This window comes from Electrophorus electricus, chromosome 19, assembly GCF_013358815.1.
Source record: "Electrophorus electricus isolate fEleEle1 chromosome 19, fEleEle1.pri, whole genome shotgun sequence".
In the NCBI taxonomy this organism is placed as follows: domain Eukaryota; kingdom Metazoa; phylum Chordata; class Actinopteri; order Gymnotiformes; family Gymnotidae; genus Electrophorus; species Electrophorus electricus.
The window spans coordinates 15,214,921-15,232,055 of record NC_049553.1 but is presented as its reverse complement, the minus strand read 5'-3'; the positions used below and the strand labels follow the sequence as shown (position 1 = coordinate 15,232,055).

At 44.7% G+C, this 17,135-nt stretch overlaps 1 protein-coding gene across 4 annotated transcripts in view; it reads right to left on the bottom strand.

Annotated features, from left to right (window-relative positions):
- Positions 1-17,135, bottom strand: part of greb1l (GREB1 like retinoic acid receptor coactivator) — a 57,588-nt gene that overhangs the window by 26,875 nt on the left and 13,578 nt on the right. For all 4 annotated transcript variants that reach the window (XM_035519914.1, XM_035519916.1, XM_035519915.1 and 1 more), the window contains exons 2-6: positions 7,490-7,595; positions 4,906-5,065; positions 4,574-4,750; positions 2,738-2,914; positions 1,330-1,506 (exon numbers count right to left, since the gene is read on the bottom strand). In XM_035519914.1, the coding sequence (XP_035375807.1) occupies positions 1,330-1,506; positions 2,738-2,914; positions 4,574-4,750; positions 4,906-5,062 (688 nt within the window). In that variant the 5' untranslated portion in view covers positions 5,063-5,065; positions 7,490-7,595. The remainder of the gene's footprint in view (positions 1-1,329; positions 1,507-2,737; positions 2,915-4,573; positions 4,751-4,905; positions 5,066-7,489; positions 7,596-17,135) is intronic.

Sequence of the window (17,135 nt, the reverse complement as noted above, 5' to 3'; positions counted from 1 at the left end):
ACAACCATGAGCGGGACAACCATGAGCGGGACATTGTTTTAAATAAAAACAAGAGAGTTCTCTCACCAACACCATCTACACAAGAGTTCTCTCACCAACACCATCTACACAAGAGTTCTCTCACCAACAACACCATCTACACAAGAGTTCTCTCACCAACACCATCTACACAAGAGTTCTCTCACCAACAACACCATCTACACAAGAGTTCTCTCACCAACACCATCTACACAAGAGTTCTCTCACCAACAACACCATCTACACAAGAGTTCTCTCACCAACAACACCATCTACACAAGAGTTCTCTCACCAACAACACCATCTACACAAGTGAGTTCTCTCACCAACAACACCATCTACACAAGTGAGTTCTCTCACCAACAACACCATCTACACAAGTGAGTTCTCTCACCAACAACACCATCTACACAAGTGAGTTCTCTCACCAACAACACCATCTACACAAGTGAGTTCTCTCACCAACAACAACATCTACACAAGAGAGTTCTCTCACCAACAACACCATCTACATAAGTGAGTTCTCTCACCAACACCATCTACACAAGAGTTCTCTCACCAACAACACCATCTACACAAGCGTTCTCTCACCAACAACACCATCTACACAAGAGAGTTCTCTCACCAACAACACCATCTACACAAGTAAGTTCTCTCACCAACACCATCTACACAAGAGGTCTCTCACCAACAACACCATCTACACAAGAGAGTTATCCCACCAACACCACCATCTACACAACTGAGTTATCTCACCAACAACACCATCTACACAAGAGAGTTCTCACCAACAACACCATCTACGCAAGAGTTATCTCACCAACAACACCATCTACGCAAGTGAGTTCACACTAACAACACCATCTACGCAAGTGAGTTCTCACCAACACCATCTACACAAGAGAGTTATCTCACCAACACCACCATCTACACAACTGAGTTCTCACCAACAACACCATCTACACAAGAGAGTTCTCTCACCAACAACACCATCTACACAAGAGTTCTCACCAACAACACCATCTACACAAGTGAGTTATATTTCCAACACCATCTACACAAGAGAGTTCTCTCACCAACAACACCATCTACACAAGTGAGTTATATCTCCAACAATACCATCTATGCCAGTGAGTCTGCAGGATAGACGTAGCTCAGCGACTGGAGGCAACCACAAATTTGTGAGGAAAAATAAGCCACTAACCGATCGATTAAACTTTTTAAGGAAAGGTAATGGATAAATGAACAAATGAATGAGTCAGTGAATGTATGATTGACTGAATGACTGAAAGAATGATGTGGGGCTGGTACCTTTCCAGCAGATGAGAGCTCCTCTGCAGAGGGTTCCCTGGGAGTTCTTCACCAGGTAATACTTTAAGTGCTTCTGCTTCTTGGGCTGGGTGCTCAACTTCAGGTTGATGTGGTTGGAGAACTCGGTGAAGTACCGAAAACCTTTCTCTCCACAACCCGCACAGCTCCCTGAAAACCCTTCACACACACCGACACACACCCACAAACACACAGGAAAATGCATCACACTCTGATAATGGTGTGTCTCTTGGTTCAAAAGTGCATATAGAGTGTATACATCACTTTCTGGATGTAACCTGGTTTAATTGCCTCAGTATTTGACTTCTGTCATGCTGGCTTTTAAGTGTGGTGCCACACCTCCGTGTGTCTGCAGACACATATTTTCGAACCTGGAGCCCATCAGGTTCCTCTGCTCTGTTCACACATAAATCCTCATGCACATTCGGCATGTGGTGCATCCTTACATAGGTGTTTTAATGTACACATGTTCTGATAATGCAACACATCAGTGTTTTAATGCACACGTTTTGATAACACAACACGTCAGTGTTTTAATGTATACAAGTTTTGATAATGCAGCACGTCAGTGTTTTAATGTACACACCTTCTGATAGCGCAACATGTCAAGTGTTTTAATGTACACGTTCTGATAATGAAACACATCAGTGTTTTAATGTACACATGTTCTGATAATGCAACACATCAGTGTTTTAATGTACATGTTCTGATAACGCAACACGTCGGTGTTTTAATGTACACAAGTTCTGATAATGCAGCACGTCAGTGTTTTAATGTACACAAGTTCTGATAACGCAACACATCAGTGGTTTAATGTACACGTTCTGATAACGCAACACGTCGGTGTTTTAATGTACATGTTCTGATAATGCGACATGTCAGTGTTTTAATGTACACATGTTCTGATAACGCAGCATGTCAGTGTTTTAATGTACACAAGTTCTGATAACGCAGCACATCAGTGTTTTAATGTACACAAGTTCTGATAACGCAACACGTCGGTGTTTTAATGTACACGTTCTGATAACGCAACACATCAGTGGTTTAATGTACACAAGTTCTGATAACGCAGCACGTCAGTGGTTTAATGTACACGTTCTGATAACGCAACACATCAGTGGTTTAATGTACACGTTCTGATAACGCAGCACGTCAGTGGTTTAATGTACACGTTCTGATAACGCAGCACGTCAGTGGTTTAATGTACACGTTCTGATAACGCAGCACGTCAGTGGTTTAATGTACACGTTCTGATAATGCGACACGTCAATGTCCTTTAACAGACACAGGGCATAGAGGTCACAGGGCATAGAGGTCACAGGGCATGGAGGTCATCACTTCTGTTCATCATCAACCGTAATGGGATATGTGTCATGTCCAACACACCGACCTAGAAGTGCGTTCTTCCCGTTCTCATCTGGAAGGAAGCGTTTGTCAACAGCACACACCAGGATGTGCTCCGGGATGCTGGGAGACTTGGCGCCCACCAGCTCGAACCCAGCTGGGACGTTGATGGAGTCAGTTGCCATAGAGACCAGCCGAAGGTCCTTGCCCGCCTGGCAGAATCCTGTGATCAGATATGTCAGCACACACAGAGACCATGACTCAGCACACAGCGTACAGCAGTATTATAAAATCTATGAACACAGAATGCATACCTGTGAGAAGGACCCACTGAAAGGACATTTTGCTTATGATTCATAAGGCTTTCAAATAAAATTAATTTCAACAAATAAAATTCACTTTGGGCTCTGTTTTCATGGATATAGCCCAAGCACAGAATAAGGCCAGGGCACATGCATTCGTGGGCATGGCCAAACAGGTCTTTGTTATTTTCATGACTGGTGAAGACACACTAATCTGGTGCAGAGTGACACAATTACAAAAAGAGGATGTGTCAGACTGAACACATGATGAACAGGTGTGGTCAGACTGATCACATGATGAATAGGTGTGGTCAGACTGATCACATGATGAATAGGTGTGGTCAGACTGATCACATGATGAATAGGTGTGGTCAGACTGATCACATGATCAACAGGTGTGGTCAGGCATGCTGCTGCAGTAGCCAATCGGATTAACTCCTCTTGTTCCCTTTAAAATCCGAGCGTGTGAGTGATTCGAGGCCATAACGTCGCCATGGCAACGAACATGCAGGAATGGCAGCACAAACAAACAAAAACAAAAATTCACGGCGGAGGAAAGATACAGTCTGGTCAGGGATGTACAGAGTCACCATGCCAAAATACACGGCACTCAGCCTTATTATTATTGATCACTTTGATAAGAAAAAAATTCATATTTACATAATTGTGATATTTACATATGCGACTAATTACTTCAATTATATAATTTTCCATGTGTAATGAAACACCAACTGTCTGATTCATCATTAGTCAATATTTAAATTTAAATCAGTTATATTTAGTTAGATATATTTTAGTGGTGTTTGTGGTCATAACCCCGTTGTGATAAATTGGACTTGTCCGTATGTGCTTGTGTGAAGTGAGGAAAACACCGTGCTTAAACACCACAGCCCCTGCTACACCAGTGGAGTTTAAACACCACACCCTCTGCTGCAATAGTGGAGTTTAAACACCACACCCTCTCCTATATTAGCAGAGTTTAAACACCACACCCTCTCCTATATTAGCGGAGTTTAAACACCACACCCTCTCCTGTATTAGCGGAGTTTAAACACCACACCCTCTCCTGTATTAGTGGAGTTTAAACACCACACCCTCTGCTGTATTAGTGGAGTTTAAACACCACGCCCTCTTCTGTATTAGTGGAGTTTAAACACCACACCCTCTGCTGTATTAGTGGAGTTTGGAGTTTAAACACCACACCCTCTGCTGTATTAGTGGAGTTTAAACACCACACCCTCTGCTGTATTAGCGGAGTTTAAACACCACACCCTCTGCTGTATTAGCGGAGTTTAAACACCACACCCTCTGCTGTATTAGCAGAGTTTAAACACCACACCCTCTGCTGTATTAGTGGAGTTTAAACACCACACCCTCTGCTGTATTATTGGAGCTTAAACACCACACTCTCTGCTGTATTAGTAGAGCTTAAACACCACACCCCCTGCTTTATTGTTCCACCCATTATGCCAGAGGTTCATTTATTTCTGTCCAAACAAATGAACAAATGGTATAAAAGCGTGTGCGCCCCACAGAATGAGGGCAGCCTATTCATTTAAACATATTTGTGATTCCTGTACCATCTAGAGTGCAGCAGCCTTCAGGGGGTGGGCGCTGGAGGTATGGCAGGGGAGGGCTGCTGGAATCTGATTCATCTTCATCATCAATGTCTTCAAGGCCATTGGATGACTGGCAGTTCATCAAGACATGTCCAACGGCATCAGACCTGAGGCTCAAGTCCACTTTAGACTTAATGTCTGGAATAAAAAGAGGGAAAAAAAGACACAAAGTGCCACATGACAGTCACATGACCATGGACCATTACTATGCAGCTTTAAAAATAGACGTATGATGCCATGATTCCTAAAAGCTATGGAGTAAAGTTTTAGGTGAAGGTTCTGGCACGCCTCACCATCCAGGTCGGGTGGGTACTGGTCAGGTTCCAGGTAAAGTTGTGTGAATATGGGCTGTGGATCAGCGCTGCTTGAACGCAGTGAGGCCTCGATGGAGTTGTGGAGTGCCTCCTCGAAGCGAGCAGACTTCAGCTGCCCAGCATAGGAATTACCCATGGTCTACAAAGACACAGTCCAGTGCATCAAGTCTGGTGAAAATCACCATTAAGCAGTTATCATCAAAACTGTGAAACACCAGCACTGCCTAATATCTTGTGTTGATATTAGTGTATGATGTGTGATCTGATATTGAAATTAGTGTATGATGCATGATCTGGTATTGATACCTACCAATGCCTGTCTCACCCTACCAATGCCTGTCTCACCCTACCAATGCCTGTCTCACCCTACCAATGCCTGTCTCACCCTACTAGTGGGAGGCCTTGTCTTTTTTTCTTATTCTGAGCAGAGGGAACATGCATGACGGTAATTTCTGTTTCTGATGGCTATCCCCATAGTTGATCCTTATAAACTGATTTTCGAACTGTGAGTTGTGCCTTGTGTGTTATGAACTGTAGCTCTAGAACTATGGCTATGCCTATGCCCAATACCAGCATTTTAACAACAGCAGCGTAGAGTCTGTGGATTCTAACATGACACTAACACACCCAAAGGCCTGCAAGTCAGTCGTGGCCAAAGGTTTTGAGAATGACACAAATTTGGTTTTCATATGGTTTACTGGCTGTTTTTTTAGATCCTTTTGTCAGATATTTATATGCTACGGCAAAGTACAATTATAAGCATTTCATACGTTTTTTTTACTTTTTTATTGACAAATACATCCAGTTTAAGCAAAGACTTTAAGACTTCTGCAGTTCTCCTTGACATATCAGCTTCTGGGCAAAATCTTGACTGATTGCAACCCATTCTTGTCTTATCAGTGCTTGAAGTTGATCACAGTTTCTGTGATTTTGTTTGTCCACCCTCTTTTTGAGGATTGACCACAGGTTCTCAATGGGATTGAGATCTGGGGAGTTTCCTGGCCATGAACCCAAATGAGAAGCAACCCCACACATTAATGGTCTCAGGATGTCTCATTGCTGGCATGACACAGGACTCATGATAGCGCTCACCTTTTCTTCTCCAGACAATCATTTGTCCAGATGTCCCAAACTGGCTGAAGGGGCTTCATCAGAGAAAATAACTTTACCCCAGTCCTCTGCATCCCATTACTTCCTGCAGAATATGAATCTGTCCATTGTTTTTCTTGGAGAGAAGTGGCTTTTTTGCTGCCTTTCTAGACACCAAGCCATCCTCCAAAAACCTTCGCCTCACTGTGCATGCAGATGCATTCACACCTGATTTCTGCCATTCCTGAGCAAGCTCTGATCCAAGGGAGTGGGTTTGCTCAATAGTTTGCCTAAGAACACTGCCATGAATAAGGAATGGTATCAAAACATCCTCTAAGAGCAACTTCTGCCAACAATCCAGGAGCAATTTGGTGATGAACAATGCTTTTTCCAGCAGGATGGAGCACCATGTCACAAGGCAAAAGTGATAACCAAGTGGCTTGGTGAACAAAACATTGAAATTTTGGGTCCAAGGCCAGGAAACTCCCCAGATCTCAATCCCATTGAAAACCTGTGGTCAATCCTCAAAAAGAGGGTGGACAAACAAAAACACAGAAACTGTGATCAACTTCAAGCACTGATTAGGCAAGAATGGGTTGCCATCAGTCAAGATTTTGCCCAGAAGCTGATATCCAGCATGCCGAGGTGAATTGCAGAAGTCTTAAAAAAGAAGGGGAACAACTGTAAATATTAAGTTTTTGCTTAAACTGGATGTAAACTGGAAATAAAAAAAACTTATGAAATGCTTAGAATTGTACTTTATTATACCATATAAACATCTGACAATAAAAATAAAAGCAGTAAACCTTGTGAAAACCAAAATTTGTGTCAGTGTCAAAACATTTGGCCACAACTGTACCACATGGAGAGTTAGTATAATTCCAGCCCAATGTGAATTACCCCACGGTAGTCACTAGGGGGAGAGTTAGCTAATTCCAGCCCAATGCTAACTACCTCATGGTAGCCACTACAGGGGGGAGTTTGCTTAATTCCAGCCCAATTCTAACTTTCATGTGGTGGCTTTGAATGATTGGCAGCAATATTAGCGTTTTGGGAGTCAAAGGGTAGCCAATCGCTACAAAACGCTTCAGGTTGCGTTGATATTAACGACTACAACTAAGCTTTCCTGATACCCTTCCATCTGAGGATTCTTGATCACACACACACCCTCCAGAACACCATCGCTGGAAGTACAGACTTCCACAGAAAGAGCCCCAGAGTAGAGCTGAGATTTCTTCAGGGACATACTGACCCAACCTCTCTCAAGGCTGATCAAGGCCAGTGTAATATCAGCAGTCTGGCTTAGTCTGGCTAACCCACCACACTACACTGTGTCATTGTGTCGTGTTCTTCCTCTAGTTTAAAAATATTCAAATTTCAAATGATAGGTCTTCTAATTTGCCCACATTAGAGCCATGCTCACAGTTGTAAACACACGCACACACACACAAAATGTTGAAGGTTGAATACTTACTGTAGAACGTTTTCTCTTCCTTGGAATGCTTTTTAGCTTCTCTCCATCACGGGTTAGAGAGGAACTGTAGAAATCTGCACCAGGCCATCACCACCTGCTCACACACCTGCACAGGTACACCGACACAGCCAGAACATTAACACCTGACCATAACCTACACCAGGACCACCTGCTCACACACCTGCACAGGTACACTGACACAGCCAGAACATTAACACCTGACCATAACCTACACCAGGACCACCTGCTCACACACCTGCACAGGTACACCGACACAGCCAGAACATTAACACCTGACCATAACTTACACCAGTACCACCCACACACCTGCACAGGTACACCAACACAGCCAGAACATTATCACCTGACCATAACCTACACCAGGACCACCTGCTCACACACCTGCACAGGTACACCGACACAGCCAGAACATTAACACCTGACCATAACCTACACCAGGGCCACCCACACACCTGCACAGGTACACCGACACAGCCAGAACATTAACACCTGACCATAACCTACACCAGGGCCACCCACACACCTGCACAGGTACACCGACACAGCCAGAACATTAACACCTGACCATAACCTACACCAGTACCACCCACACACCTGCACAGGTACACCAACACAGCCAGAACATTAACACCTGACCATAACCTACACCAGTACCACCCACACACCTGCACAGGTACACCAACACTGCCAGAACATTAACACCTGACCATAACCTACACCAGGACCACCTGCTCACACACCTGCACAGGTACACCGACACAGCCAGAACATTAACACCTGACCATAACTTACACCAGTACCACCCACACACCTGCACAGGTACACCAACACAGCCAGAACATTAACACCTGACCATAACTTACACCAGTACCACCCACACACCTGCACAGGTATACCAACACAGCCAGAACATTATCAACTGACCATAACATACACCAGTACCACCAACACCCCTGCACAAGTACACCAACATATTCACCAGAATTTTTATCCAATCATATTGACAATATCTTCTACAGGTTCATTTTATAAGAACCAATCAACATACAAACAAACAAACAAAAAACAAAACACTGTACAATATTGGCTCTGGATCAGAGTGTAGTTTTGGCATAGCTGTTACAGACAATATTCAAAGTGATAAATTCCCTGCTGAACAAGGAGAAGTGTGTGAAATGCACTGAGGGATTGTTGCTGTTTACAACACAACCATCTATAACAAGCCCGTACACAGTCCAGACTACACCAGCCCCATAATCATCTACAAAACACCAACAAACTGGCCTGGCGCGCCGCACCTGTGCGTGACCAGAGAGTCTCCAGAATATCTTAATAATGTCCCCTTCTTTCACACTGGCCAGTCCAGCTGCTCAGAAGAGAAGAGAATGCTGGAGCTTGTTGAAGAATGTTAATGTTTGGTGAAAGATGTTGGGTTGGCTGGGTGCAGATAGAGCAGAAGTGCTATCTGACATCAGCTGGTTGTTTAGATGGTGTAGCAGATTGTCGAGCTCTTTGGTGTAACTTCTCGCTGATAAAGGTGATGGATGAGCCTGTTAGCTCCAATTACCCCAGGGAGAATTTAGCAAAACGCTCCAGTAACTCTATCACACACCGACAATAACCACTGCACTCTACTACTGAGTAAAAACACATTATTAATGATCAGGGGCATCGACAGGGTTGTTTTTTTGCGTCCCATGAAAAGATTTGGTCCCAATGAAAGAAATTTACCTATAATTTACCTAAAAAATCATTTAAATTCAAAAATCATTTAAATGATTTTTTTGGATGCTTGTCAGTCACCTGGTGATGTCTTGTGATATCCATCTCTGTGCTTTTGCTGGACTCCTGCTAGGTCACCAGTTACTCAGTGCAGACAGATGTAATCCTAACAGACTGCACTCCAGAGAACGGGTTCTCCTCTTTCTCACACTCTGACACTATAGTTCAGCAGAACCCCTCAGAACCGAACGGTGCCACTCGGCACGGACCATCAGCAAACCTGTTAGTACCTCGCGTGGCCACAAGCGGGATCCGTGACTCACTCACAAAGACACACTGCTGCTAATCACTACTGTGGAAGCACTCACCAGCGTGAATTATGGGAAATAAAGATTAAAATAAAAAAACATTTAAAAATAACCCTGCGCTGGTAATAAAAGAAAAGAGCGGTAAGGAACGGGAACAGGGAGACGGCTCATGCTTAGGTAGCCAGCAGAATGAACCCTGACCCCTTCCAAAAAGCCACAGACAGGGGCAGCTACCTGACCAGGTGAGATAGTACAGTAGTGAGTCTGAAAGCAAGCACCTGCTCTCAGATGAACGTTTTCACCACGCCTCCGAACGGCCCCGGAAGCTCCTGAATGCCCCCGTGTCTGTGCTGGTGGTTTCTTCAGCCTGGATCATACCTGGTTTACCTCGGTAGGTCACTGTCAAGCTCCTTATGATGCGAATGAGGCGTGAAGCAGAAAGGCATCACTAAAACACATTACGTTGTGTGTGGTCTGCTGTGTCATTACCACAGACACTAATGTTGCAGGAGCACAGTCATGTGCAGTAGCTCAGTGAATTAATAAGTACTTAATTTAAGTAGTGGCAAAAATCCAGCATGGACAAAGAAATCCAGACTGTAAACCTTTGACCTGGACAGAGTAGTCAGTGATTGACCAAAGGGATAGTCACACTACTTTAAAAGAACTCACTAAAAAAACATCAACAGAAAAAGTATATGTAATGATGTTTCAAAATAAGAGCATTACAAGGAGGGTCTGACTGACACACACACACACACACACACACACACACAGAGTCACATCAATGCCTCAGGGAGACACAACAGCACCAAACACAGCCATGAACATTACCTTGAACTCTGCTGTTTTCAGCTGCTCACCAGAGTAGTGTTTCTACTGTCCTGCTTTTCATATCAGCCATGCTGGGATTTATCGATACGCAGCTCAGAGCAGGGTGAGCGGGACAGAGAGTGAGAGGGTGGGAGAATGAGAGGGTGAGAGAGTGAGAGGTCCTGCCTCCACACACCCTCCTGGCATCTGACTTAACTGAGTCATTTAAAGAGATCTTCCAAAAGAAACTCCAAACATTCCAGCGACACACAAACTAACAGCACAAAAGATCAATTTATGACTCCTCACAGGAGAGTTCCTCGGAGAGTTGACTTAAGGTCATTACCCTGGTCGCTTAGCAACAGAGGGCCCAAGATAAAGGTTGTGTAGAACTGAGGTAATCAGGCAAGTACATCCACATCACAGGTAAGAAGATACAGTCCTCCCTTTGGACAAAAACCCTTATTTGATATGACAACAAACAGACATGATTTAGAAGTCACAGAACTTCTGAGTGTAAACCACAGAAGTTCAAGACTGCCCAAAAGAGCAGAGCCAAGATAAGACTTTCCAGGTCAACAAGACATTCAGCACCAACCTCATTATGCAGCTCTCAACAGAGCTTCAGAAAATGCTTTCCCCACTCATTACACTGACTGCAGATCAGTTTTTAGCTGCCCTGCCCTGACCTAAAGCAACACCCAGCCCCCATAGCACACTCACTGAGGCTTCTGTCACACAGGGGCTGGAGGCCATATGCTCAAATACTTACGTTTCTCGTGGTCTTAATTAGGTGCTAAAAGGCAAAGCTATCAACAGCGCGTGAGCCGGAGTACGCGATGGCCCCAGACAGGTGACCGTTGCACTGCAGTGCCTCTACTCTGCAGCCATGACGTGAGGTGATGCGCTTCCCATCTCCCACAGGTCCCGGCAGAACAGAGGAGCCCTCGGAGCGTGCTGACCACGGCGTGGGGGAGAGAGGGAACAGGGTCTTTCCTGGAGCCCGTGTGCTGAGTGTACTCCAGGCAGAGGGAGGCGAGCTCTGCTCACAGGTTCCTGGTCGTGGTAGGCCTGAATGAAGAGCTACTGTTTCTGCCTGCCTCTCTGTGACTGTAAGACTAGCTCCACTTCTCTCTCACACACATGCTTGCAAAACCCTTCCCCCACCCCCTGTCCCCGCCCCCTCCCCCCACCCCCGCCCTCGTCCCCTCCCCCCACCCCCTGTCCCCGCCCACCTTTCAACCATTTGGTCAGAGAAGCAAACAGGGCATTCCCAAAGGACTCATTCATCTTAGACTTCACTGACCCCCTGGGGTGACAGATGCTCTTCTGTGTGTGTGTGTGTGTGTGTGTGTGTGTGTGTGTGTGTGTGGTGGTGTGTGTGTGTGTGTGTGAGGGGCGTTTGACACACTCAAGGAAATTAGCACCGTGTGCCACACGCGTGCTGCACTTTGGCTATCATGTGTGACAGGCAGCTGCCCTGCCATCACTATGAAACCAGAATCGTGCTCACGTGTGTGTGTGTGTGTGTGTGTGCGTGTATGTGCTGTGTGTATTCGTGTGTGTGCACATGCGTGTGTGTGTGTGTGCGTGCATGTGCACATGCGTGTGTGTGTGTGTGCGTGCGTGTGCGTGTGTGTGCTGTGTGTATTCGTGTGTGTACACATGCGTGTGTGTGTGTGTGTGGTGGTGTGGGACTGATGTGATGTGAGCTGTGTTCTGTCTAAGCTCTGGTCTTCAGCTCAGCCACTCCCACTTTTATTGGTCTTTATCTGATGATTTGGCAAATGGAGAGCACTCGGAATGTGTGGGTCAGACCTCATGTTTCGTTTCTTTGATTCACGTGCGTGCGTGCGCGCACGCACGCACGCACGCACGCACACACACACACACACACACACACACACACACACACACACACACACACACACACACACACACACACCCTCTCTTGCTCTCTGTCACATAGGCCCCTGCAGCTTTGCTTGAGGCCAACAATTAACTTTCTCCCGATTTAAACCTCAGTGACAGAGGCTCACACAGGCAACACTCCGGGGCTCGGGGGGGCTCAGGGGGGGCTCAGGGGGGGCTTGGGGGGGCCGTGTCGCTGGGCATTGAGGGCTACCTTCAGTTGGGCCCTTTGTGCTGAACGCTACACAGAGGCAGCTCTCAGGAAACAGAAGGATCAGGTTCCGGCCTGTTTCAGACAGCATGACAACTAACCCCCTTCACATTCCTCATCTCTGTCCCTAATGACACAATATTGTGATCTTCTCTGCCACGTGGAAACACAACATTAAAGAAGTCATGAAACAGGAATCCAGTGTGGTTATTGCTGGTGTACTTATACACACACACACACACACACACCATAAAATAAGTCATGAAACAGTAATCCAGTGTGGTTATTGCTTGGTGTACTTACACACACACACCATAAAATAAGTCATGAAACAGTAATCCAGTGTGGTTATTGCTTGGTGTACTTACACACACACACCATAAAATAAGTCATGAAACAGTAATCCAGTGTGGTTATTGCTTGGTGTACTTACACACACACACACACACACCATAAAATAAGTCATGAAACAGTAATCCAGTGTGGTTATTGCGGGTGTACTTACACACACATACACACACACACACACACCATAAAATAAGTCATGAAACAGTAATCCAGCGTGGTTATTGCTTGGTGTATTTACACACACACACACACACACACACACACACACACAACATAAAATAAGTCATGAAACAGTAATCCAGTGTGGTTATTGCTGGTGTACTTATACACACACACACACACACACCATAAAATAAGTCATGAAACAGTAATCCAGTGTGGTTATTGCGGGTGTACTTACACACACATACACACACACACACACACCATAAAATAAGTCATGAAACAGTAATCCAGCGTGGTTATTGCTGGTGTATTTACACACACACACACACACACAAACATAAAATAAGTAATGAAACAGTAATCCAATGTGGTTATTGCTGGTGTACTTTTACACACACACACACACACACACACACACACACACACACACACACACACACACACACACACACACACACACACACACAACACAAAATAAGTCATGAAACAGTAATCCAATGTGGTTTTTGCTGGTGTAGTTTTACACATACACACACACACAAACATAAAATAAGTCATGAAACAGTAATCCAATGTGGTTATTGCTGGTGTACTTTTACACACACACACACACACACACACACACACACACACACACACACACACACACACACACACACAACATAAAATAAGTCATGAAACAGTAATCCAATGTGGTTTTTGCTCGTGTAGTTTTACACACACACACACAACATAAAATAAGTCATGAAACAGTAATCCAATGTGGTTTTTGCTAGTGTAGTTTTACACACACACACACACACACACACACACACACACACACACAACATAAAATAAGTCATGAAACAGTAATCCAATGTGGTTTTTGCTGGTGTAGTTTTACACACACACACACACACACACACACAAAACATAAAATAAGTCATGAAACAGTAATCCAGTGTGGTTATTCCTGGTGTACGTACACACACACACACAACATAAAATAAGTCATGAAACAGTAATCCAGTGTGGTTATTGCTGGTGTACTTATACACACACACACACACACACCATAAAATAAATCATGAAACAGTAATCCAGTGTGGTTATTGCTTGGTGTACTTACACACACACACCATAAAATAAGTCATGAAACAGTAATCCAGTGTGGTTATTGCTTGGTGTACTTACACACACACACACACCATAAAATAAGTCATGAAACAGTAATCCAGTGTGGTTATTGCGGGTGTACTTACACACACATACACACACACCATAAAATAAGTCATGAAACAGTAATCCAGCGTGGTTATTGCTGGTGTATTTACACACACACACACACACACACACACACACACACACACACACACACACACACACAAACATAAAATAAGTAATGAAACAGTAATCCAATGTGGTTATTGCTGGTGTACTTTTACACACACACACACACACACACACACACACACACACACACACACACACACACACACACAACACAAAATAAGTCATGAAACAGTAATCCAATGTGGTTTTTGCTGGTGTAGTTTTACACATACACACACACACAAACATAAAATAAGTCATGAAACAGTAATCCAATGTGGTTATTGCTGGTGTACTTTTACACACACACACACACACACACACACACAACATAAAATAAGTCATGAAACAGTAATCCAATGTGGTTTTTGCTCGTGTAGTTTTACACACACACACACACACACACACAACATAAAATAAGTCATGAAACAGTAATCCAATGTGGTTTTTGCTAGTGTAGTTTTACACACACACACACACACACACACACACACAACATAAAATAAGTCATGAAACAGTAATCCAATGTGGTTTTTGCTGGTGTAGTTTTACACACACACACACACACACACACACAAAACATAAAATAAGTCATGAAACAGTAATCCAGTGTGGTTATTCCTGGTGTACGTACACACACACACACACACACACACACACACACACACACACACACACACACACACACACACACACACACACACAACATAAAATAAGTCATGAAACAGTAATCCAATGTGGTTTTTGCTGGTGTAGTTTTACACACACACACACACACACACACACACAAAACATAAAATAAGTCATGAAACAGTAATCCAGTGTGGTTATTCCTGGTGTACTTAGAGGAGTCACTGTGTTTCCACCAATGATCTTTTACAATTGAAAATATATTAATTTAATCAGAGGTGATTCTTTCTCTAGCATAAGACTTGGGGAAGGCAAACACATGGCAAACACACACACGGTTGCTTAGTCAGATTCAATCAGTCTGTATCCTATTTTGACTGCAGCCCCAGAAACAGTGAGCTCTGATAATAATCACTGAGAGCAAGAGAGAGAGGTCTGGATATCTGAATTCTGCAGTGTGTCTGTCAAAGTCACCAAGAATCTGTCAAACAAACAAAGAATCCGTCTGGTCAACACACAGATACACACAGACACACACACACACACAGTCAGTCAACACTCAGTCCAAGTCATTTAGCCATTAAAATCTAACACAACTACTGTATGTACATGTGTGTATTCTCACATTTCCATACATAGTTTGTTGAGCAGTATCTGTTTTAACAGTTTTTAAATATTTTCTTTGTATAAAATAATATGGCGGCAAATTCACAAACAGTCTTAACCAAATTAATCTACATTAGCTACGTTATTCTGCCAGTGCCAAACACTCACAAAACAAGCAAATATACAACAATTGGTTTAAATCAGGCAATATAGTTCTTCTCACATTAGCAAATAGCTGAAAAGGGGCTAAATCTAGACAATGACCCCGCCCCCTCTCCTTTGCTCCGCCCCTCCCCCTCCCTGCCCCCGCCCCCTCCCCCTCACACACACAGAGATCTCCATTAGGCTGGCGGGGTCATTAATGTGCTCCTGTGGTAGCTTTGTTCTGGGCACTGTGCTCCATCTCTCCGTTAACTCTCATCCTGACCCACACAGAGTTCCCTTGCATCCGGACACAGACGGACGGGGCAGGGCAGGGGTACCCTGACTCCAGCCCCTCGGCAGGCCGCATCAGTGGTGTCAGGCTCTTCCTCGACGCATGCCACGCGCCGGGCGCTGCCGCTCTCTGCCAGAAAGCGGGAGGAAGTGTGCGTCTGTGATTCATGACCCTTGTCTCCCACGGCTAAAGCCTTGCAACGAGAGAAAGGAGGGAACCAAAAGGGTTTCCTTTACTAAAAAGAGGCTTTCAGCAGAACAAAGAGCCGAGTGAGTGAGTGGAGGTGCGTCAGATCCATCCCTCATCCCTCCAGCCTGGGCACACACACAACAGGAGTCCTCTCCACCACCCACCCAGCTGTAGGTATAATGTGTCTCTGGAAGGAGCCAGTCGCAGTCAGACCATCACCCGAGATTAAAACGACAGCTTCATCTGAGTGTACAGTGTCATGTTCAGAGATTATGTCTGAGATTAGGCCGCAATGGGCCACATTCCCAGAGACAAATATGTTCTGAACCCAGATTACAAAGGACTTTCAATATTAAATCATCTCTGACATTACAATTTAGACCAAGACTAGGCTGTTGGTTGGGTGTTTAGTGGGTGTTGGGTGTTTGAGGGGTGTTGGATAGGCGTTTGGTGGATATTTGGTGGATATTGGATGGGTGTTTGTTGAGTGTTGGGCGGATGTTGGTTGGGTGTTTGGTGGGTATTTGGTGGTTGTTGAATGGGTGTTTGTTGGTTCCTGGGTGGATGTTTGGTGGTTGCTGGGTAGATTTTTGGTAGGTGTTGGGTGTTTGAGGGCTTTTTTTGTTGAGTATTTGGTGCTTGTTGGGTGGGTGTTTGGTAGCTATTGGGTGTTTGAGGGGTGTTTGTTGGGTGTTGGGGGTGCAGGAGGAGCTGCCAATCTTCACATGCTTCTGCAGGGGCGTCAGCTCTCTAGCATCAGAAAAACAAATCCAACCGGCAGCAATGGCTATACTGCGCTCATGCCACGTGCGAGCAAATGTGAGAGCACACGCGCGAGCACACGCATGCTCCTGTACCAGGTGCCCGGGGTGCCCAGCGAGTGAGTAGGCTGGCCAGCACCCCACCGGGCACAGCTGGAGCTCTCCATAGCCTGATGTTCATTTGCCTATTAAAGGGCCCTCAGACAGGTGCATG